Source organism: Ciconia boyciana, chromosome 18 (assembly GCF_034638445.1).
Source record: "Ciconia boyciana chromosome 18, ASM3463844v1, whole genome shotgun sequence".
NCBI classification, from domain to species: domain Eukaryota; kingdom Metazoa; phylum Chordata; class Aves; order Ciconiiformes; family Ciconiidae; genus Ciconia; species Ciconia boyciana.
The window spans coordinates 10722233-10747648 of NC_132951.1; the positions used below are offsets into that span (position 1 = coordinate 10722233).

Here is a 25416-nt window from a genome sequence, read left to right on the forward strand (position 1 = left end):
GAAACCTTGCAAGGAAATTCAACATTCAGCAGCTGTTCATAGAGCTAAACCCAATGAAAATGCAAAGAGAGACCCATGAATGAAAAAATAAACCAAAAAACCCCCCACCCTTCAGCAAGCTGGAACAACAGGAATTTGGTTTTGTATTTCTACTATGAAAAAATTCTCCCATGAGAGGAGGCCCTAAGCACCTTTGTCTCACTCTTGCGTAGGCTGAGAGCAACCCACTAGCATCAGGGGTGCCGTGGTGGTTCAACAGAGAGAGAAGAATCTGCCCCAGTGGACGTAGGGTGAGTACAAAAGTCTGTTAACTCTTGGAGTAGGTGGGTAAAGAGGGAGAGAATGCAGCGAACGTGGAAGAGAAAAAAGGAAAAGCAACATAAGAGCAGGATAGAAAGCATCCCAATGAGATGAAGGAGACTAGAAGCATCGTGACGATACGCTGGGAGGGGAGCAAAGCTCAAAGCTCACCTGTCTCGTTAGAGAAGCAGGTTTTATGAAACTTCCCCATGTAAAACTCCAGCCCGATGATGGCAAACATCACGATGGCGAAGAAGAGGAGCAGCCCGATCTGAAGCAAGGGCACCATCGCCTTCATGATGGACTTGAGGACAACCTGCAAGCCTGTGGGGACAAGGAAAAACACGTAATCAGTGAGGGAAGGAAAACAGGGGCTTCAGGGTGGGGGCGAGGTAGGAGAAAGGGGCTGTCTAAGGGAAAGTTTAGGCTTGGCAATACCAAGAAATGCTGCTTTTCCCAGAGTGCTATAAAAAAGATGCTACAGCCATAATGTACTCAAGATGCGAGAGAGACAATCAGGAGAGTTGTCTTTTTCTGACCCCTCTTCTTCAGATCACAGATTCAAAGGTCTCTTAAGCTTCAGACACACAAAAAGGACTTCTGCAGCCGATGGAGTCCCAAGACTCAGTCTGGAGCTGGACCAGGTCCTTAAGGCAGATCCTGCAGCAGTATGGGTGCAGCAGCAGAGCTGGGCACTGCTGTGGTACCCTCCTGTCCCAGGCAGGGCAGGGAGCGCTGAGCTGCACAGGAGCTGCCTCTCCCTCCGTGACACACAGAATAGCCACGACGCTGCCGTGCCTATCGCATCCCGCTTCTAGAGAAATAAAACCCTGTCTCCAGGGCTATGCATCCATAGCTTTTGCACTGGCACTAAAACTCATTTTCAATTAAAACCAGGGGAGATAAGGCGAGAGAGGTTGGAGAGATGGAGGTGTCAGATAATGTCATACAGACGCACATAACAAAAAAACTTCAGTGATAAACAGCAGCTGAAAGCCACCTTGGTGGCCTTTCCTAAGCTATGGAGAATAAAGGATCGTCATTGTGTTGCCACCTTGTACAGCACTACTGAGGTCAATATGGGTGCATGCAGAAAAAAAGCATGAAGATCTGTTGGACAGGAAAAATACTGAGACTGTAGAAGAAAAGCATATACCATGCTTGTGTATGAATGCACCTGGAGGTTGTACGTTTACTACAGGGTCAAAACACAGCACACAGCCTTCACAGCATCACTAAAAACATGACAGCAAATAATGCTCTGTGGGAAAATACTGTGCTGGTCCAGGACACATCACCAGGTGGGAGAGAACGCCCTCCTGGGGGGAACATGTGACCCACACCAGGACAGGGACACCCCTGAGGGGCCACCTTAGTTCTCTGATGTCCTTAGACTGTCACTACCACAACACCATATTGCCTTGCACAGGCAAGAAGCCCATGAAAAAAACAGCCATCAGCATCTCCTTATTAGAGATCCTCTTAATGAATGACACCTTTCCCAAGCCCAGCCAAGGACCTCTACTGAGTAGGAATTCAGATTCAAGCCCTGCCCGTGAAAGGATGCTGATTTCAGGAAATTTGGGTGCTGTTATTGCAAAGCATAACCCCTTGCTGGACTTCTACAGCACCAACATTTCAGTCCTGAAGCAGCCAGGGAGGTGGCAGAGCTGATGCCCCAACCTGCTGCCTAGGAGAAGAGAGGGCTCCTGGCTGTCAAGGGGTTAATGCAGAGAAGAGCAGAGCATCCCACAGAGCAGCAGTTCCCTTTCACTAGCTCTTGCTGGAGGGAAAAATCTCTCTGTTCCACATTCAGAAATGAAATACACTCCTGACAGCAATCCCCTGCTAGCAGGCAGAGCAGCTGGTGAACAGCAACAAATAAAAAGGCAGTAAGCAACGGTGTGGGGACTTTGATGGTTTCAGGGTATTAGCAAGGCATGATGCAGCTCCTCACTGGAGCATTCAGACCCTTCACGTTAGCATGTAAAGTATAGCAAGCTGCCCATTGAGTAGGCAAGACCAAGTCCTATCTGTTCTTTCCCTTTTTTTTTTCCACTTATCAAAGGGGTAAAATCCCCAGTGCAAGATGCTCAGCTGGTAAAAACTGTCCAGTTTTTTACCAGAAGATCCAAGCTCAGGGCCGGGGGCCTGAAAGCTGCAAAATTTGGGTCTCCAGTCTTAACACCCCAGAGAATTAATTCAACCCCAAAAGGCAAAGGAGTCCTAGGACAAATCCCTGCCACCCACTTGCAAATTTGGGAGTGCAGTGCTGAGATCAGCTGGCTGTACACAACACGGGATGACAGAAAATCAGAACCTAGCAAGGGCAGGAGCCCCAGACCGCGAAGAAGCAGAGGAAGCATGTAACATCCCAAAAGCTATAGAGCACCTTTGGCTGTGAAGATGACATGATCATGACACTCACTTGGGATTCCTGATACAAGCTTCAAGGGTCGTAACACTCGGACGGCTCGCAGGGTCCGCAGGTCAAAATCAGTCCCAGCAGTTGCTAGAATCCTAATTGTAAAAGGGGAGAGAGGGGGAAAATTGAGATTAAATGCAAATTCCTCTTTCCAAAGCGTGGATAAATGTTGTGTAAAACCAGCAAATATTCAAGCTGCTTTAAACTTTTTACCTGTGATCACATTGCAAATTGTGTCCACTGAAAACCATCAATTCACACACTCCTCCAGAGCTGCTGAGCTTTGCTCACACTATGAGAAAATCTTCAATATCTGCCTGCTTACGAGGCCATTTACACATAGGGAGCAGGCCTGGCTCTGGCCGTTAAAGAGCAGCACCCTGTGCTTACAGGAAAGCATACACCATTTTTCAGAAGGAGACAGTGAGGGAAATAAACCCCCCAGTTATGTTAGAAATTACCTGCTGGAGCTTTTCCCTATAATAAATACAGAAATCCCTCAAGTACTGATGTCTGGTGTTTCCTAATACCTGAAGCAGTTTCTAGTTACACAGTTTACTCTGTGTGTGCAAAATTAATTTTTGTTCAGAGCACCTTATTTGAGGAGAATATCCAGAGAGGAGGGTGCAAGTATTTCCTCTGATATGCTGCAGTAACTCTAATAAGAAATACAGCCCCCAAACCAGAACGATTCTTAAAATTTTAAGTGCTCTGCACAGAAAATGACATGGCTTCACTGTTTTAGGGCACAGCAAAGGAAGAAATATTGTCACAGCGTCCACAAGCCGCAATGATGCAAACTCCTTAAGCGAAGACCCTGCAAGGCACACTACCCCACAGAGAGCATGGCAAAACTGCGTTCATTAGTTACTGCAGCACTTCCTATTATGCTTCAACAAAAATATTCTTGATTTGAGACAGGGGTCCCCTAACACAAGCCAACCACGCAGTTAGTTCAGAGCAAAAACCCTCTCACCAGCTCCCCATTGACTGCACCAGTTAAAGTGATTATAAGCAATTGCCATTAGTTTTTGCTAGGTTTGTCCCCAGGCTGTTCTACCAAGGTGGAAGTGGCTGAGCAAGCCAGCCCAGCAGTGGGGTCTGCAAGCCCCCAACCACCTGGTACCAAATGCACAAGATGCCACCACTTTGTTAACTACAACTGCTGAAAGCGCTGCCCATGGGGACCCAACCTTGACCATAATCTGACACTTTGCCAACCTTTCCCCAAGAGCTACGGCAGCAAGAGGGACTTGCAAATCTGGCTGAAAAGTGGGATTCCAGAGCTGCCACAGGCCACGGGCAGAGCTGGAAGGAGGCTGCCAGACTTGGGCAGTGAATCCCGGGCAGTTCCCTGGGGACTAAGCACCCAGACACAGCAAGCGTCCCATGCCAGGGCACAGAGATGCTCTGAGAGGTGCAGGGCACCCACAGCGTGCACCCGTGATTTATCTGCACCTGCCCAGGAGCCCTTTTTCTCAGTTCCTGATAGCAGGCTGCTGAGCATTCAGCAAAGTGGCCAGCTACCATAAAAATAATACAAGAAAAAGCAGAGTTTTTCAAAACAAGACATATAGTTTTACTATGTAGTATGTATTACGCAGGATGTCTGGCAAACTCAGCAGCGGAGGACGTGGCTGTGTAGGGAGCACTCACAGCACAGCTACACTCAGATAAAAACCCTGTCCTTGACTTACTGACTGACTTAGCACTGCTGCCAAGCACTGGCCAGGGAAGCGCAGGATCAGCATTGCTGTGCAGAAAGGGCCAGACTCCATCAGCAGGAGGTGCTGGAGATCAGGAAAAAAGCATGCTGAGATGTTGGATGGCAAGAGAGGCAGCAGCAAGCCAGGACCTGAGGAGCAGAGTATCTATTCTATAGGACACCTGTTCCTACATTTTCACGACCAGAAAATTCACATTACATCAGCTCTATCGATGCAGTTTGAGCATAAGCAACAGGAGACAATTTAAACCAAGAACCATCACATGCAGAGACTTCTAATTTAATCTTCTGCACCCATGCCAATGATTTCATTCCTCTTCTCCCTTCCCTCCATCCTCACAACTTAATTGCTCACTTATAAACCTCTGCAGTCTGGGAATAGACACACTTCAAGTCAAAAGATAATCTTAAACATCCACCTTAGATGTTGCTACTAACGGCACAATTAGTCTCCAGTGAGCTAAGATGGATTTGTGCTGTCACGAGGCAAATGGTACAGGTTTGTACCTGTTTCCTAGTACAAACTGAGAGGAGGGGTGCTTGATACGCTCATCGTTTTGTTTCTAAATTCAAAGAGAAAATGGGAGTGAATGGGGGACACCATCAATTAGTCCCATGGTGCCAGTGGCTGGAGGCCTTCATTCCAGTCTTGTCTTCCTAATAGGCTGGATGCTAAAAAGAGCCTGCTCAAACTATGGCAACGCTTCCCCCTCACCCCCACTCCCCGCCAAGTCAAAACCCCTAATCATTCATTTATTCCCACATCACTAGCACTGTGATCCCCTAGCTAACCTACACAGGGCAACCTACAGGCCACCATCTCCCATGGCTGGAGAGCTGGTCCATGGATCATATTAAATCACAGTCGAATCGTGCAAACCATCCATGCCTGTACAGCTGAGCTGTCACTGCTACATCTGCCCATGAATCAGCCACTCTTGAAAAACAATACCACCCCGGCCAGGTTTTGCCTAGAGAGGAAAACAAAAAAATACAGCTGCATCCTAAACAAAGTCACTTTTGGTGGAAGAAACAGAAGACCGAGGGGATGAGGTGGTAGCGCTAGGTCTAAAAATCCACATTTGAGCCTTGCAGGTAAATGAGGCAGGTGGTGAGAAAACCCAGGTGGGCATCCAGCATGTTTCCTGCACTAGCCGAAGCGGGGAGGGCTGGATGCTGCAGCCTTCTCACGCTGTGTGCTCACAACCGCGGCTCTGCGGCCCCAGGCAGGGGCCAAACAGTGGAACCAGGAAAAAGAGGGCCCCAGGGCTTTTAGAAGTGTTATGGGGTCAGCATCCATCCCAGTAGCCCTGGCACATGGGGTCTTACTGGTCCAAAGGACCGACTGGCAGAAAGCTGGTGCCCAGTAATTGCGAGGGAAGAGCCAAACTGCAGCTTTCAACAGCTGGATCCCAGCAAAGCAGCTCGGCGGGGGGAAGCTCTGCCAGGGTGGAGATGGTGCCTTTTCTCCCTACAAAACCAAGGCTAATTTACAGCTGCTCAGCAGTCCATTCCCCTAAACTGTTCACAGACATGCATAGAAAAATGCCTCAGTGAGGGAAAGGCCCTAATTAACTTCATGGCATTTGCCTAAGTGCCATCTTTCTGGTTTACTTTTTCCCCCACTCCAGCTGAAAGGTTGCAGAAGCCACAGTGAGCTAAGCCAGAACAAGTCGGAAATTATCATTAAAAATAAGACAAATAGAGACATCAAAGGAGCCAGCTGACAAGCACGTCCTGACAATCCTGCCAAAGCATCCCTGGCTGCACAGCGAACAGCTGAGAACAAAGCAAAGGTGATGGGCAAGCCAGTTCTGGAAGAGGAAATCAGCTGTGAAAGGTAAAAAAATAGCAAAAGAGAAGATTTTAGGAGATAACATCATGAAGAAGAATACATGGCTTGATCTGCAGCCCTTTTTGTATCTTAACAGGTTGTACAGAAACACTAAGATCTGATAGGCTTAGGATGTTGTCTTTGATAGCACTTCGAGTGTTTAAGTGCAACAAAATCTCATTAAATAAGTTCCTCCGTGTAATTTGCCTTTCTTACGAGCAGGATAGCCAACCATCAAACCTTTCTTGCTCATATGCTGCTGTGGAGGATCTGGGCATGCATCCTGCCAGCCCAGCAGTGCTCAGGACCGCTGCACTTGTTCCTCACTTTCATGATAACTTGGTTCAGTGCTGCTTTCTGTATCACCGCCTCCACTAACAAGCTCTGACTGACATCTGTTCCCAGAGACAGAGGCCAAATTTGTGATAAACGCCTGATAACTTTTGTTCTAGCAAAGCCTGGAATAAATTATAAAAGCAGCTTATTCCTTTGGGTATAAAAGAAAGCAAAGAATGAAGGGAAAGTTCCTCTCCTGAACATTACGCTAACATAAATAATTAGCAATCCATTTCTTAAAGTACCTCAGAGCTCAGGATTTCTGTGTACTGGTTCAGCAAGACACACGTTGTTGTACAATGCTGCACTTTTCAGAGCTACCCGATAACAAATCTCCTTACTGAAGCCCTGACCAAAGAAAATGCCTCGAAACTCCTTCAAGCTTAACCCCAGATCTCCAAATCCTGAGGACTGGTGTGGGGAAAAGCTAGCCCTGCTCCTCAGGATCATCCCCACCTTGTCCTCCTCCTACCTTAATGGCCTTTTAGTGGATTTATTTCAGCTTTTCCAGATGATCTCTTGAAGAGCAGGTGACAGAGGTGCTTTGCATCTCCCCCAAGGCGGGAAGAGGAGGAGGAACAGAAACACAGGAGATGACCCAAGTGAGAGCCAAGAATAGATGATCAAAAATACAGGGTTTTCTATACATGTCTCTGCTTACAGGAGCAACCACACCTTGGGTCCAGCCTCAACAAAGAGCAGCCGGTGAGGCCACGCTCAACACACACATATCTGCAGGTGATGAGGTGCATTTTCTGCCCGGTCTCCTGGACTCACTGTCTATAAATCACAAAAGAGGTGGCATGAGACGTGCAGGAGAGAACTGGAACCGGCTGCAAGTCCAGCAGCTTCAGTGTGTCTGCTCGTGAGCAGATAACATACAGCTACAGCAACAAGCAGCAAGATTAATAACTGAGAACGATTAACACTTCCAAGGGGATCTCACCACTGGACAACACTGGTGCCAGGGCAGGTTCTGCTAGATGAGAAATCGCTGGCATAAATTGTAGGCATTTTTAATGTAACTTTGCCATTTGTTATAAACTCGAGTCCTAGAAAGTAAGTGGAAACAGCGATTTTTTTCAGAGGCCTTATCCCAACCACCCATTCCTAAGAACTGAATCAATCTCTTCAGCAGGATTAGGAGAAAGACTAAATACCCACCAGACAGCTTCCCTCAAAAAAAGATAAAACCAGCCAGCAGTACAGCAGCTGTCTTATGAAAAGAAATAGCAACCATCACTTCTTACCCACAGATTCAGCCCCACCTAATGCAGACACGCTGGCAGCACTGACCCCAAAATCTGACAGAAGCAGGAGCACAGAAAACTCAAGTAAATCACCCCCATTCCCAGAACCCAACTTTGGGCACAGGCTGCTGACATTTAACAAGCCCCAGTGACCCCCAGGAAACAGAAACCAATGGGAAAAATACATAAAATAAATATCTACATAAATATTGCCTGACTAGTTTAAAGTTGTTTCCCCCATGCATGGGCTGACCGTCTCCTCTATCTGTGCTACACCTGCTAGAGGTGACCCTCACCATCCACTCCTTCCCAATTCCTCCTCTGCTGCCCAGGGGATGGAGAAGGTCCCTAACCCCATGGGAGTTGTCACCACCACGAGGATTGATGTCGCGGTGTTCATGGTAGCTAGCGATCCGAGGGGAGAACCTGCAAGGTCCTTCCGGTCCCACATCATTGTAGGACCACTTGGGAATTTTACAGTAAAAATTAAGTGGAAAGAAATAATTCTTTTGAAATGAGAGATTCTATGGAAAAGATTCATTTCCCTCAAAAAAAGGCCCATAAAATTCATCTTAAGTAGCTGGCCTTTTTAACTGGTGTTTTCCCTTCAAAAGCATATGCAGAGCATTAAAAATTTACAAAAATATGTATTCTCCATTTCTTTTTTTTCCCCTGAAACCATTTGCCATGGGAGGCTGCTCTGCCTGCTGCTTTCCTGAATGACTGAAGCATTTTAATGCCAAACTGGCACGCAGCATGCTTCTGGCTGGAGCTGGCAAGACTTTCCAGGATCAGGAATACCAGCAGCGCACCAACCAGCACAGGACAGCCACTGGCCTTGCCATGTAATTCAAAGACCTTTGAATTAATGGTCTTTATTTGGAAACACCAACTTCTCCAGCATCTGCCCTGCACAACAGCCAGGAACCATCTACCTAGCCAGGAGAGCCTGGGACGAAGGGAGGTGGCCACCAAGACAGGGTTTCCTATCAGGGAAGCTGCTGCCCAAGTGAAGGTCTGCGAGGGCTGTACCCCACACTCCTGGGTGGAGGAGAGTGCAAGCTCCACCTGCGCAAGGTGAGCTCCAGTGGAGTCACTCAAGCAGCAAGTGGAGGAGCTGCAGGAGGAAAGCAGCAAGTCATGATGGATTAGGGAGGGGGAACAAGAAATAGAGTATTATTGGAGGTATTGCAAGAAGAAATATTACATCCCCATGGCACTGACCTCCAGATGGAGGAGGTCCAGATTTCCCTCCTATGATCCAAGGACTACCAGAGTATCAACAGCAAACAGACAGCACCGTGGAGAAGGAGGTACCATGATCTCTGGCATCTTGTGGCAACAAGGCATCACTTGCCCTCACTTCCTTGTATGTACCAACCAGCAACAGATAACGAAGTCTTGGCAGCAAATGAAGCCAATGAGCAAGACTCACAGGGAGGAACCACACCAGTTACACACGCTAAAAGCTGCAAAAGGATGCGGCAAGTGTTAGTAGTGGGTGTCCGTCTGCTGACAGGCACCTCAGCTGCAGTGCAAATCAAAATGAGTATTTTTCACCTTCTTAGCTCCAGAGTGCACACTGAAGACATTGTTCAGTCTTACGCTGGTGACATGGTCTGGCTGATTTCCTTCTCTGGGATTTGAGGGCAGGTCAGCGGAGGCAACCAGCCAAGGGGTGCCCACGAGCCAGCCCCTCAGACGCGGGCAGCCGTTTTGTTCAGCGCAGCAAGCCTGGCTTGTGTTTGGACTGCAGCGACATGGCTGTCAGTCCCGCTGTTCCCTTGTTCTCCCAGCCGCAGCACAAGTCTGCGTGCAAGCGGCGACTGGAGCAGTTGGAAAGATGCCCCTTTTCACTCAGTTTGATTTCATGGTGTGCAAGCTTTATCTTGACTACCAAAGGCACAGAGTCGACACCAGGTCTGAGCTGATAAGTGGATCTGGCATGCTAATTGCACCATTTAATTTATGGCATTACCAGGTTCATCTGTTAGCTCAATCTCTCCACGTTGGTGACTTCCCCACCAGCTGTCCCTAGTCCCTCCCACATGAAAGGGCCCAGCTTGCCAGCTCTCTGCCTCTCCTTTGGATGACCAACACCAAGTCTAAGCATCCAAGTAGATACCTGCATATTGCATCTAAGCCTACTCCTTTCCTTCAAAGCACATCTACAATGCAATGTTACAGGTCCCAACCCTTTCCTTAACACCAGCCCTTTCAGAGCAATTCAGGCTGATCCCCTTGCTCAGATAAACATGTTTGTCCCAAAACTGACTATATCCATCAAAATGGCCTCACTATGGTGAAGGATAAACCCTCTTTTGCTATAGCATGAAGGGAACAGAGGGCAAAATAAAATAAATCAAGGAAATAACAATATTCAACAGTACGGGGTTGCTCTGCTTCAGAGGCACAAACAGGCGATTTGTTCCTTGGTCTCACACCAAACAGGTGCATTTCTGAGCCTTTTGTAGCCAGCATTTAATTTGCCACCAGCCTTCAGCATACAGAGCTGCCCAGATATGAATGCAAACTCTCTCCTATTTGCAAGGCAAAAATGCTCCGGAGTCCTGGGAGGAGACACAGCAAAATGAGAGCAGAATCCCCCCTCAAAACCACCTGCAACCTACTTTCCTGACTGTAATTCCTGAGCCAGGCTCCAAGGAGAAGACAGGGAGGGGAGCATCTGTAGACACACACTCCTCCACTACAGCGAGACACACAGCAGCCAAGCAGTGTGCGACAAAGAAAACGACTGAGGTTTTGCAGAGTGCAGAGAGCTGAGGGCTTGGCTTCTGCCCAAGATGAAGGAAGATATTTTGGTTATGAGGCAATTGCTCAAATAAGTCCTTGTTGCTTCTAAGTAGGAAAGACAGGAACATACCACACCACAGAGTAGAAAAGGAGCGTCATTCGCAATAAGCAATGACAGCTGGCAGAAAAATGCACGTCCAAAACATTTTAGTGAGCTCACGCTGGGAAAACCGAGCACAGAGGAGTTAAAACCATCCTGCACTTCATTGTGGCTGGAAAGTAGGTCATACCTTGAGTCTCACTACATTAACATTACAAAGGCAAGACAGCTGCTTTCTGTCCTTGGAAATGGGCATCCCAGAATTTTGTTCCTAGCATCAGAGGATGTGGAGAGCAGGAGCTGGGAGCCCAAAGCACTTTCCTGGAGACCTCTGGTGTCACGCACCCCACCCCATGGTCTCCTGTGTATGGGCAAGCTATGGAGGGTTTTAGCTCAGCAGCAAACAAGATTCTTGAAGAAGAGAGGGGAATTTCAGGGTCAGCAAAATGTTTCAAGTATTTTTACTTTATGGGGGAAAAAAAAAATGAGAGCACAACGAAACATCATTTGGGATTGCTTGTTTCATTTGTCAAGTTCTAAAATGAACTATTCTGACTTTTAATGTGTTTTCCTTTTTAGTGAAAGCAATTTATGTCAAGTCTGCAAATATTTTTTACTTGATTTAAAGCTGCCATTTTCCTGAAAAATACAAACCCCCAAATCCCGTGTGCATGAAAAATGTCACCCAAACTAGCCATTACATTTCACTGCTTTGCCAGAAAGTCTGGAGGAGCATGACTCTGCTCTCTACTAGCTGGCAGTTCGAAATTAGGCAAAGGGCACGAGACAGCTGGTAGGTGCATGGGTGAGGTATTTTTCTGCCAGGAGGGCTAGCAGGGCAGCACAGACATGGCAGGAGGTAAAAGGTCTGAGTCGCTAAAAGCACACCTCAACCCTCCTTCCTTATAGTACCCACCAAACGAGAGCCTCCTTGCCAGACTGCCCTGGGAGTGGTGACGAAGTCTGTGTTATTTGGAGCCAGAACCACATCACCCTCTGTATTTGGCCAGTCCCCAGAAGTAGTTGTTCATGAGTTGAGCAGAAAATGTCATCACTATCAAATTACACTAGTGTTGAAAAAGAAAAACAAAATGGTTCAGAATAAGAGCTCAGCCTTCCCTCCTGGGGTGCTGAACTGGTGCTGCTGGAGCTGGCAGGAGAGGGATGGGGAAGAGCAGCCAATGAAGGACTGGTGCAAAGCAGAAGGAAAAATATCTGTCAATGCTGGGCACATTGGTCAGGATGGAAAGGAGACCTCTTTTAGGTTATTGTCTTCGGGGCCTTTCTGCACTGCAGGCTTTTCTTTTCCACCAAGCCACCAGCTGAACCATGCACTAGTTTCTAGAGGGAGTGCTTGGAGGGACGGCCTTCCTCTGAATCCATCCACTCCACCTTGCCACTGCATCACTGAGTGCTGTAACAATCCAGAGATGGGCAGATAATGAGCAAAGATAAACACATCAAGCAAAATAATAGCCAAGAACATTCATATAATAAATAGGAAGGTAGAGAGTGGAGAGTTAGTTAATTCATGCTGCCACATTTGCACACTTTTTGTGTTCACTCTCCAGCACTCAGCCAGCTAAGCCTCACTGGCACAGCCAGATGGATGAGAACTGGCAAAAATGGATCATCCATCAGCATCATCCATGCCTGGATGTATTTGTGCCCTTGACCAATTAGAGACCCAAAAACACCCACAAACTGAACCAAGCCATCCTAGCTAGAGAGTTTCATCAGAGTTTCAAGTGTTCCTGTTCTTTTTTTCCCCATGATATAGCAAAATATTGACAAACAACGGGTTCCTGCTGCCATCACCATGTCATTGCACCTCTCCTCCTGCCTCCACTCTCATTTGTGTTCATCCTCCCAGCACAAGCATGTGGGGAGTCATGCTGCACCCACGGAGTGACACTCAGGTCATGCTGCCACTTGCATACTGTGGAGGAATACCATCCAGGTGGTATAACCCAATATACCAAAGAAGCATCAAATGTGGTTACTGGGGGTACAAGCACCCACCACTCCTTTGGTACTTCCTTACAGTGACCAGAGGGAAGAGCCACAGTCCCTCCGTGCAGGGGAAGACCCTCACTCCTCAGCCTGCTCTATTAGGTGGGAAGGTCTTCTGCCAGGGAAACACAGCCTCCTTCAATCTGCATGCCTGGGGCTCGCTAATTTAATGACCTGGGTTTGGCACTGTGCTCATGACTTCCAGTTTAAGACCATCACGAGCAGATGATACATTGAGCATTTAGTTCACAGCTAACTGCTTAAGCCATGGATGAGAGCTAGTACTGAACTCCAGAGAGGCTGGGTCAGAAACTGGATTTGTTGTTATTCCCCAGGTGCATGTTGAATGGCTCTGACTGCTTCTCAGGGCCCTGGGCTCCAAGCAACTACCACATTACACCAACTCATTACACCCTTAGGGGCAGTGCTGACTCCCTCACCTACACCTGCCACCCTGTGTCTTCCCAGACAACAGCTTGAATCAAGCTAGATGATGTTGGAGTTGAGTTCAACAACACAAGAAAAGTGCACCCCATCCATCTCTGGCAAATGTCCCTACAGGAAATTTCTGTGACAGCCCAATTTTTGGAGAAGGACAAAGACTGGAAAGCTATCGGGTACCTCTGCAAGCAGGCACAGGACTGGGTTTCTTCCCTTTGGAGGGAGGCTGGCCAGGGAGTTGGTTCCTAGCCGCATCACAGATTGTCACGGGACCCTTTGTCACCGAGGTCAGTGGTCTCTGAAGGAGGTTTTGCCTATGAATGCTCTGAGCAAGCAGAGAGATGCATATGTTCCTCATACACCTCCTGTCAAAATCTGCTGCCTCAAAGGACCCAAAACCCAAGCACTTTTTCCACCTGCAGCAGGTGGCCCTTGCTCAGAGATGCAGTATTGCCAGTGGTCACACAAGTAGGCAGCCCCAAAATCGACAAAGCTGGATTAAAAGTCATGGGACCATTTTAAAAGAAATAATATTAGGGCTTTCTATTTGTCTTGTGATTCCTCAGCTTTTGTAGGCAGCTGGGGTCATGTTTTCAGGCTTTGGTCTATGAACCACAAAAAAATACACACTTTCAAATAAAAGCTGAAACTCTCTTCTTGTCACAGGGATTAATATAAGGCATCAGATATCATAAGACTTGCAATATAATATCTCTTCTTTAATGCACACCTCATTGTCACTCCCAAAAGATATCATTCTCCCTCTTTCTTAGAATTTTTTTTTTTTTTGGCCAGAACTATCACAGCAAACATGCAATGTTGTTCTAAGGAAAACACAGTTTGCCAAGACATCTAAAATATTGTGTATTCCCTCCATCTGCTTCTGCTAAATAAACCCAGGGCCTTATCTAATATAATGAGTAGATGTTGGCAATAATTGCATAGCCATCTGTACTGTGCTTTAAACCTGTTGCAAGCTGGGCTGTGGACACGAGAAAGAATTTATTCCTTCCATACTGAAAAAATAAATTGTAACTTCCCCCCTTCTGTTTTTTAGGATAATTTAGCCGTATCAGCTCCTATGCTTGGTGCTTGGGGAACAGTATTTCATGAATGTGACAGATAAACCCCCTCTTTTCCCTATATTGTATAGATAAAGCTCAGGTTCTGCAGCTGACAAGGTTCCGAGCAGTCCCAGGTGAGCGCAGTTTGCAACACTGCAGCCTTGAAGAGCTGTTTCTGCCCAGCATGGTGCAACCACGACACAACACGTTTCAGCAATGACTACACTACACCTCACCCTGTTGAGGATGACCATCCCAGAGAAGACTTCCAAGAAACTTTAAGGCTTAACTAGAAAGTCTCCTCTGGTTGCACTCAGCTGCTAGAACCACAGCATGCAAGTTATCACCACCCAAATTTGTTGGGGAGTTACTCACCTGATCATCCCCACTCAAACTGAGCCCATACCAATTCAACAGTTCAAACAAGTCTCTTTTTTTAAAAAAAAAAAAAAAAAAAAAAAGTTTTTGCTCTGTTTGAGACAAATGGAGCTATCACACCAGCTCCTCGCTGGCAAAGCTGGGGAAATAAGGATCCAGCTGCAGAGCACTGGACCATGCAGCATCAGGCTGGAAGATAGGCAGCAAGAGGAGGATGTTTGACTGAATTTACCCTCTGTAGGACATGACTGAAAGTGTCTGTAAGACAGCAGTAGTGCTCAGCTACTTTGCACAGAAGTCAAAAAACACCAAGGTCCTTGGATAAAAAGAATTAGAGAAATAACAACTTGTTGCCTATGAAATCTAATTAACTAGATGCACCCAGGTACACATTGGCCTGGAATCAAGACGTTCAGAGAACACAGCAGAGCTTCCGCATGCTCAGGAGACAACGTTTAATGACTGCAACACCAATACAAAACATGCCCATGATCACGCTCTCTCTGAGCATTGGTTTGCCAGTCCTGCTTTCCTCCTCCTCCACCCCACGCTGCAGTTGCCCGCTCTTTCCTCACTTTGCCCATCCCTTTTCACCCACCACAGCATGATAATCCCCTTCCCAAAACGAACATGAGCGCACAGACACCTACTAGTCAGCAATACAAGTGGGCAGTGCAGCCAGGCCCCACTGAGCAGAGCTTGCGGGACCTCAGAGGCCAGAGCAATGTCACTGGTGCAGGGAAGTGACATCTTTATAACAGGGTAGGGGAAAGTGCTTAAATTAATTGGCAGTTCAGATAACGGAGGCTTTTGCTCTCCACTGGGCTGTTAAGAATGCTGGAATTGCTGCAGATAAAAGTCTGGCAGCATTTTCATCATAAGCTCAACATTTCTGAGCTGTATAATCCAGCCATTAAAAAATATATGCTCTGGGCTGAAACCTGACATACCAGGTCCCAGCACAGCAGCAAATGTTTGTGTTTTCCAAATTTCCAGAGCAGTCCCTTTGGGCCCATCGGGCAGTTACAAGCCAGCACAGCAGAGATGGAAGTTGCAGTTTTCCAGGGGAGGCTGCACTTGCATCAGTCGTGAGTTTCGGAGCTTCATTTCACTCCACTTACCGGGCAGGCAAGTTTGTCCGCATGCTGCAGCCATCTGAAATACAAGCAGACAGCAGCATCCAGCAGAGAAGACTACACGTTCATTGGCGTTGCTGATTTTGCTGCAGCAAGTTTTCCCCGTGATATGAAGACCGACCTGTATTTTGGGCAGGAGAGAGAGATCTGTGGGGACTTTCTTAGACAGCTGCAGGAGAGGCGAGAAGTATTCTGCGGTCCACAGCAGCTTTCTGACAAGGCAGCACACGAGAATATAGCACCAAGGACTTTGGGATGTAGGCCAACAGCATCAGATGCTTTTTGTTGATGCAGCCTATTGCTGTGAAATGGTCCAGAAATCCCTTCTAGCTTTTCGGCATGAGAGTTAAGTGTTTCGTTCGGAGCTACATCACCTCAGGCTTACCTCTACAGCCAATGGAGAAAAGCACAAGCAGAGAAAAAGAAACCAATAGCAGCACTGGCAATTTCTGGTGTCCAAAACACGAGTCAGGTTCACCAAGGAGTAGCAAGAGTGGCTTTAAGATCTGACTTGAGTTTAATGATCAAGCAAGACAAGTCACTGTTTCACTCCATACTGGTGTTTTCTCTTTATAATATACCTCTCTTGCTTGAGCTGTGATTTTTAGGAAGGAGATGCTTCACATTTGACTGGGTTTAAATCTCAGGGTGTTCATAGTGCCCAGCTCTAGTCTCTACCCATTCGGTTCCTCTCCTGGCCATGACACCCCTCTCCATTAAATCACCTGACTTGCTGCTCTCCAAGGAGAAGAAAGCCCCAGAAAGGCAGCTCTGGGGCTGCACTCACCAGCGCCGAGGCAGGGAAGGACCTCTGAGCACTTTTCCAGTCTCTATCAGCATACATTAATCGCGAGTTTGCACAGAGCAGACCATCGTCTAGACAGCGTTAAGCTCTGACCAGGGAAAGTGCAGCATGGTTTCCAGAGTAAGCGTTTCTGACATTTGCTTAGTGATCGCCTTCCCTCCAGTTTGGGTTTGGTATCATGAGCGGTTCCTTCCTCCGGTAGCCCTGGAAACGGCGGGAGGAGGCAGCTCCAGAAGTGTACCTGGCAGCTCCAGGCGTGGGCTACTGCTGCGAGGTGGCACTGGGGGGCATCTGGGCTCCCACTTTGTCCCCCTCCCCACCATCCTCACCACCATCCAGTCCGTCTTCTGGCAGCAGAGGTAACAACTTTGGTAATTCCTGCATCGAACCTCAAGGCGGGATAGTGGGATGCTGATAGAGGGCTGGGGATAAATGCACCCATGGCACTGGGATTTGGGGAGACACCAGCAGTGAGAAGCACCTGAAAAAAAATGTAAGTCCTTCTTCCATCAGTGCCCCAGCTTGTTTTGGGGTCTTCAGCAACTTGCTCTGCTTTCTTCCGGCTCCTTTCCTGCTTTCCCCAGCTTCACTGGACCGGTCCATAGCTCAGACCAGTCACTGCCAACCGCTCTGCAGCACTCCAGCACCTGGCACAGTGGCATTACCATCCTGTTTCAGGGCTCTAAGCACTACCTCAATTAAGAGAAACAGTAGAAAAAAGCACAAAACACTGCATTGTGTAACTCCTACATTAAGAGCAGCCCGAGGAAAATGCAAATAGGTGGCATCTTAATGGCAATAACTCAAGCAAATAAAGAAGTATTGCTAGTTCTTAGAAAAAGCACTCAGCAAAAAAGGTCTTTGTGCTGAAGAATGCCTTTTTTCCACCAAAAATGTTTGTTTTCAGGGAAACATCAATTTCAGTTTTCCAGTGGGAAATAACAAAACATTTTGGTTTCATTTTGACTTCAGATTTTATTTTTATTTGGTTGCTTTTAACTGCAATGATATTGTAAAGCTGGCTGAAAGCAGGCATTTTCACTTAAAATCAGGTTGAAACCTCCCAGGGGAAACTCTACCTTTTGAAACAAAAACTTTTGGAACGAGGATTTTTCCTCCGCTATTTCTCGTTGGGGGAAGAAGTCTGGATTTCTGGGCAGCCATCCTTCAAACCCTGGAGGGATGCTCTCACCCAAGTCAGTTCATACCTCCTGCCCGTCGGGATACGGATGTGGGGTCTGAGCATTTGAGATGAAGGCCGTTGTTTGGCTGCATCTCCCCCATGTTCATTTCACCTTCAGAGCCACGTGGGCCCCAGGAGAGCTGGGGGCAGCAGGTCTCCCCACAAGCCACAAGTGCTCATGCACAGCCACCATTCCCAGCTGCATTTCTCAGGGCTCAGGGAAACCCACTCACCTCTTCAGCTGCTGATGGCTCAGATGACTGATTGCACTTTGATATTTACATGAGCGTGCTGCTTGTCACAGCAATCTTCAGTAGACCACGTTCTTGGCAGGCAAGGAAACTCCTTCGATTTGTTGCAACTTGTGGAGAAGCAATGGATTTATTTTGGCTCTTTTCTTTTGTTATCATATTCCACAGTAGCCTGACATGGTATGAACGTGAGGGCAAGAAAGCTCAAACACAAATACAGGTTGCAGAGGTACAAAGTGAGTTTTGCACCATTGGATCAAAGAGGAGGTGGGTAGTGAATGCAACGTTGGGGGCAAGCAAGAACCACTTCAGAAAAAGTGAGAAAAGCAGGGGAGCAGAGAAGGAGGCTGGAGGATGCCAAGCAACATCAATTGTATGGCTTTGCCAAGAGCACAGGATGGAGCTGGAGTGATAAAGTTTGCATCTGGGTTTTGCAGACAACAAAATTTACAGTCTGGGGTATAGTCAGGATTTGGCATTTAGCATTTTAGCCTGGAAATTCCCAAAATCAGCAATGGAGATGCTTGGATGAAATCAGCAGGCAACTCTGAGGGACATAGCTATACCCTTTCCATTTATGTATCTTGCTTTAGAAAGGAGACCAGGGCTCTGCTTGGGTAGATCTGCTCGCTACTGGTGATAACTTCTTTACTGTAATTTGAGTGTGGAGGTAAAGACATACAAGTTTGATCACATCTTCTGCAGCTCTTGCAAAACCCAAGTCAAGCATGGTTTGGTGACCCCTTCCATTGCGGTTGTTTCATAGCAGCAGGTCACCCTAACGAACGTCGTGCTGTCCCACCATGCTTCACGCAGCGTATCGCCCCTTTTAGAAGCAACACTGATGCACGTGTACCCTGGCCATTGCTCTCCCAGTCCTCAGCACCTCTGCCTGAGCCGGCAGCTCACCCTCACATTGTGTTATTCCAGCTTAAATCATGCCAAACTGACCTGCCAGGATTGATCTCTCCCCATCCCCAACACTTCCTGGATTCTGAGCGCAAGCTCTGCCAAAGACCAAGGTGGTGAACTCAAAATGAGAAAACCGAGGCCACCAAATTCATTACATTAGTGACTGTCCCTGGAGCAAGATTTTAACTTCTCTACACAGAAGTTGGAGGCTGGACCTTCACACACAGCTACATCCAGCCCCTGGAAGTCACAGCTAAGTACAAGAGTTAAACTTGAACCATTTCCATTTCCCTGACCTGGTTGCAGGAGGGAAGACTTTTTTCCCTTTTAATTTTCCTCTCGTGTTACAATTTTCTCCCTTGTTACACGAATGAGACAGCAGAATTTTAATGCCTCTTATGTTCTGTGAAAGATAACAGCAAACGGTACCACTCTGACCTTTTCAGTGTTTTATAATTTGATCTGCTGTCCAGACCCACTCTTCCCTTCTCCGTGTTCAACCAGGGAGAGCAGGGTAGAGAGAATGGCTGGTAAAAGCACCCCTGTTGCTCAGAGTAAAACAGCAACGGGGCTTTTCTAGTGGGAGAGGACTGAGGAGCTGTCTTCTATAGATCAGTCTTTTCTACAGAATCAGCCAAGGGGCAGAGGGTGGGAAGCAGGAGGCTGACACCAGTCCCTGCCACACATCCCATAGCAGGTGGCACCAGGGTGGGGAGGAAAGCACAGTGCCCCAGGGAGGTCCCAGGGAGGTCCCAGGGATACAGTTTTGTCTTTCAAAAGCCTGAGGAAGACGGTGATGGAAAAGCACATCTGTTCTGCTAACAGGGAGAGGGCAGTTAGCTCTTCCCACAGCGCAGAAGACAGATTCCCCTGGTCTCACCAGCTGGGAAATGAAGATGCAGTGAAGCCCTATGCCTTACACAGCACCACAAAGACCATCTAAGACCGAAACTCATAACACCAGGCTATTTCGCAAACACGAAGGCGGGTGCTGTCACCCGGCTGAGGAGGGTGACAGGGAACCCTGCCTTCTGCTTTGCTGCTCTAACGCAGGGCCTTGCCTCTTCCCCAGGCTCCTCTCCCCATCCGAGCAGGGACCTGCCATTCCCATCCCTGCAGCTCCGGTAGTCGCAGAAAGGACTGTTCAAAGTGCAGCACCGACAGGCAGGGACACACAACAGCCTCAACAGGGAATTTGCTTACAGCACACATCAATCAGACTGGACCACCTCTGTGCTCCAGATCCAGAGCCCGATTCACATCAGTCCATGGCACCTTGGCCGTGGACGGGACCATCTCCAAACACAAGCTCACACACAGGATGGTGCATCTCCCTCCCAGCTGCTTAAACAGCTCAGAGGGTTTCTCCCCCTGCTCCTTCCTCTTTCAAAATCATCCTCTTCCCCAAACGTTTAACCTGAAATCTCCTCTAACAAACTCCTCCGCACTGTGGGGAGAAAACAGCTCTGGCTGCCATAGGCAAGTGATAACCTAGTAAATTTTAATCCTTGCCTGTTATTGTATTACCACCAGAAGTACACGGATTGAGATAAAAGGCTCACCAGCCCAGCCATAATTATATTAGAAAGGTAATTATCTCCTCTTCCATCCGACTTTGTGCTTTCTTTCTGTAACGAAGTTTCCAGCCATGGGGCCAGCCACCACAAAATCACTGGGAAATGTAAAAGCTAATTGTCTGTTCAGAGTGTGAGAACCAGCAGATAAGGCTGTGGAGAAGAAGAAAGGAGCAGGAGAGCCCCAAGCTGGGAGCAAGTCGGAGCTCCTGGCTGCCGACGATGTCCACGCCCCACCGCAGAGCTGGTCCCAGAGGGACCCTCAGGCCTTCAGCTATAGACGTGAGCACCCCAAATCACATTTGCTTCAAGGCACCTGCCCCATGGATCCTGCTCATTCGGGCTGTTTCTGAACCATCAGGAGGGCTAAGGGGATGTCAAAATAAAAAGACATTTTGACTTTTTGAGCCCACTGATTAATGCAGTAGGGAGAGTGCCATCCCGTCATCACCAAACCAGCTCACTGTGTTGATGGCTGTAGATGGCAGGTTACAAATGAAAAGGGAAACTGAGGCACAGAGCAGGAGAAGGACTTCAGTGCAAGACCATGGGTGCCCCCAGCCCTCACTCACATTCAACTCCACCCAAACCATCTCTCTGCGTGAATGTGGACCCAAGCTGGTTTTGGCCTGTGAGCCATCCTCACTCATGTTTCTAAGCACAGAAGCAACATGAGGGCTCTTCTCCAGCAGACAATAAATTATCCAGAATTGAATGAGCTAAATATAATTTTAAACAAGCACCCATTGTACAGATCACAACACGAAGATGTTGGCTTACATATGTTGGGTGCATTGTTTCATAGAGGGATTTTTTGTGCTTTGTACTATTACCAAGTAGAATAAAATTACCATCTGAGACACTTAATTGTACTAATTATAATCTTTTTGGGAACATTTTGAAAAATTACTGTCTTTTACCAATGCATAACTGACCATATGATGTCCTCTATAGTATAGAGTTTCTTCTATCTTTCCAAATTAAGAGGCAGGACAGTACTTTGCAAAAGCTCCCAGAAGGATCAGTTCTCACCCAGCACGGCAGCTTGCTCTGTTTGTCTCATGCCACTGCAGAAGAGAATGTTTTTTCCCTTAATGGTAAATGATGCTGTAATGATTTGGAAAGGAATTGTAAAAAGCCAAAAGTGAAAACACGTTTCAGCTGAGTTTCCTTGATATCAAAATTTGCACTAATTTTGCTAGGACTGAAAGTTTGGTGTCTGTGGGCCACTGCTCCTCACTTCCAGTGCTTTCCATTTTAAGATGGACCTAAAATATCCCAGGACTTTGGTCCCAGCCCTCAGAAACCATCCAGCACCCAGCATCTCTAGACACCACAGGAGAACCAGCACGGACATTGGCTACACCTCCACCAGTGCTCTGCTGGGCACCAGCAGATGACCTTTCCCTGTCTCTTCCCACTCAATAGCACTCATGACCTACCCAGCAACACGGGGTTTAATTTTTCCCTTGTGCTATTATACATCTCAGCACCTCAGACTGCTGTGTCTGTGCATCTTCACAGGGATGTGCAGAGTCCTCACACAGCATCAGAGCTTTTCTGTGCTTGGCACCAACCCCCCCACTCCTTCAAGGACATAGCGCCCATCCCAAACAGTTTATAACATCCTCCCTGTGCACCGATGACCCTCCTGAGGACACCTGAGGCAATGACGGGACGTTTGGGGGAGTTTCTGCTCCCTGATGAATGATTGTGTGAAAGCTGCAGGTTCCAAGCAGCATCACCAGGGCAGGGCAGAGGGACAGAGGATGATTGCATTGCGGGAGGACACAGCAGGAAGCAAGAGCCTGCTGCATCTCACACCTGCCCTTCCAGCAGCATCTCCTGACAGCGCATGATTCCAGCAACAGTGTTTTACAGCTTTGCAGGATGCACTTCCCAAAACCCAGCCAGCTCATTCTAGAAACTGGCTGGGAAGGAGCCTGCCACCAGCTACGCATCGAGACGGGGCAACTGGGAGAGGGGATTTGGCTGGAGGTAGTGCTTTATTAGGTTTAAAACTGTAAACAACTCTCCCCAGGTAGTTGCTGGGTGCAGCTGGATAGATCTGGATGAAGCAGAGGGGAAGAAGTAAACGCAGATAAAATCAATTGTGCAATCCAATGCGTGATGTTCCTTCCACCTGCCCTCACTGTTCCCCTCTGCCTTCAAATGCATCGGTTTAGAGACCCCCATGTGCTTACAGAAATACCTCTCTAATCCTTCATTTATCTGAGAGATCTGTCCCACTCATCATTTCCAGGGGGGCACTGGCAGTAGCACAGGAATCACAGAACAGCAGAATTTATCTGCTTCTCGTCTGGGCAATGCAGAGCCCCCGTGCTCGCCCGGAGCTGCGCACGGGGCGGCATGACCCTGCCAGCTCCAGCCTCCCCGCTGGCACTGCCGTCTCAATCTCATCGACTTCTGCACTGACACCAGAGCCAAACACTTGAAAGGGCCAGGGCTACGGAGCTGATGAGATTTCATCAAGTTAAAAATGCATATATTAAATTACTTCTATGAGAATCCTTATCCCCCGACTTGATACCCAGACAAAAGCCATGAGGAAGTCAGTGCCTCCCTGCAGCACAGCCAGTTTCAGTACCTCCACCGCAACCACACAAGCAGCAATTTTGGAAGAGCAAACAAGTGGCAACCACTCGCTGCACCATCTCTCCTGGGACAGGCTCTCCTCTCCCTCGCTGGCCCTGCAAGACACTCCCCTCCAGCCAGGTCGAGCCACGGCAGCGCTTTTCCGTGCTCCCCACCTCAATGACAGATCGTCTTCCGTCGCAATATCCAGCCTCTCGGTAGGGTGCAAGGTCAGCAAATCCTCCTCTGCGGCTTAGCCTGTGTTTGCCTGCAGCCCAGATAATTGACTCATCTGTAGGCTTTCATCTCCTCCCTGGGCTGGGAAGATTAAGTCACATTGCACCTTCAAAATTCGAGCTGCCTCGTGCCACCCTTGCCAGTCAATAAATCCCTACCACTCTCACCCCGTGGTTTTCAGTGCAGCTATGAAAAGATCAGGCCAAAGCACTTGTGGAATTCTCCCCTCTCATCTGTCACACAGCTTGATCTGAAACATGAGCATCCTTTAACCTGCTTTTACTTATTTATTTAAGCAGGAAAGGAGGAAGAAAAACATCTCAGACTAGCCTGTGTCAGCAATTAGGAGCATGAAATATCTAGCAAGGCAGCTTTATAATTAGAGCTTTACCCTGTCCTTCTGCCCCTGCCAAAAAGAAATCACTGAAGACCAGCCACATCTGCAAGGTTGTGCTGCTCCTGGGGAGCCTCGGAGGATGAATGGGCTGAGGCACCAAACCTGCCGGCTTCACACTCCCGGCGGGCAGGAGAGCTGCATGCACAGGGAGTGCCAGGACTGCAGGCAGGACACAGACCAAGAGATCTGTCCCAAGGGATTTCTCTTCTGGCTGACCTGAAGCCTTTTACCCCTCCAACACGGGACAACCTGCTGCCTCATTCCCTCAATTTACAAGCACGCCCTTCCAATGCACCAGTACCCGTACTCAAGTTTTTCACACCTTCCCCACTCCCTTCAGACTATGCACACACGTGCATCGCTTATCTCCAGCCTGACACTATGTACCATATTGCCCTCCAACCCCGCTGAAAAGTCATCCAAAAGCACACGCACACCTGCATCAGCAGCCTGCCTGCACTCCACGTCTACAATCACTGCCCATGTAACTATAAGCTTTTCTTTCCACACAGCCACCTATTTCTAGCTTGCTCCACATCAGGTATCTCTGATCTGACTTTTAATTCTGAAATCATAAACTGCAATTTCTACAGTACTCTGACATCATATGCTCTCAGGCTGGAATAAATAAGCCGACCCTAACATCTATTTATTAGTGAGATTGGCCCCTTATAACCAGAGTCTAGTTGGTGACTACCAGTGGCAATAAAAAATTAATAACTAAATACAGTATAAACCTCCAAATGTCCTGAAGGCAATAAAAGACAGCTGTATAGCAGAGCTGTGCCATCCCTGGGCAACAGGTATTGATGTCTACCAGGCCAGGCCAGCATCTGCAGACTGTCCTAGCTCCCACGTCCCAGGGCCACCCCCTCCCAGCAGGGCTGCTCTTCTCCTCCAGCAAGTCTGGTGAATTCGAGAGACCAGCTCTGCAATGACCCACCCTGGCCCCAAGGAATCTCCTTTGCCCTCTAGGATGGACCCAGAAAGATGACAATATTTGTGCTACCAGAGGTGTTAAAAGCCCCCGACATACAAAGGCTGTAAGAGCCCGAAAAGGTCCCTGCCCATAGCCTGTGATGTGAGGTGGGATTTTGCTCAATGAAACAGTGGCAGTGGTGCAGAGGGACACCACAAACCACCCTGGGAGCTGGTGACCTGGTAAATGTGGGCTACTGAACTGCACAGCTCCTTCCTTTCAGGCCTGAAGGAGCACCCTGGCAGGGAGGTGGTGCAGAGCAGGGCGATGGTGCTGTGCAGCCAACGCAGCGCATCCCTGGCACAAGAAACAACACGAGCCCTGGTGCAGAGCATCACTCTGCACCAGGGCTCCTCAGGGCAGGCACTGTCACTCCCTCTACACAGGATTCACTTCAGCCAGCCTTAAAAGATCCTCAAAGCTCACAAAATGCAAGCTAATCCTTTAGGTTCCCAGACATCCCCTGAAGGCCACTCACTGAGAAGAGGAGCACCCAGGACGGGTGGGGTGAAGCATCGTGGAAAGCAGCTCCTCGTCCTTGGCAAGCCAAGCTGGACACCTCGCCCAGACTCAGGCAATGGACTTGCAAAGTCTGAAATGCATCTCACAGAGGCGGCCTCCCATCACTAACATAACATCAATAGTAAGAAATAGCAATAATTTACACAGCAGAAGAGCAGTACTAGCTGTTTACTCAGCAGACGAAGAGGAGCAATGCAGAGGGTC

The 25416-nt window shown here is 48.0% G+C and overlaps 1 protein-coding gene across 1 annotated transcript in view; it reads right to left on the reverse strand.

The window, feature by feature from the left end:
• Nucleotides 1-25416, reverse strand: part of CACNA1B (calcium voltage-gated channel subunit alpha1 B) — a 298173-nt gene that overhangs the window by 190833 nt on the left and 81924 nt on the right. The window contains exons 4-5 of the mRNA XM_072882927.1: nucleotides 2729-2820; nucleotides 472-624 (exon numbers count right to left, since the gene is read on the reverse strand). Coding sequence (XP_072739028.1) covers nucleotides 472-624; nucleotides 2729-2820 — 245 coding nt within the window. The remainder of the gene's footprint in view (nucleotides 1-471; nucleotides 625-2728; nucleotides 2821-25416) is intronic.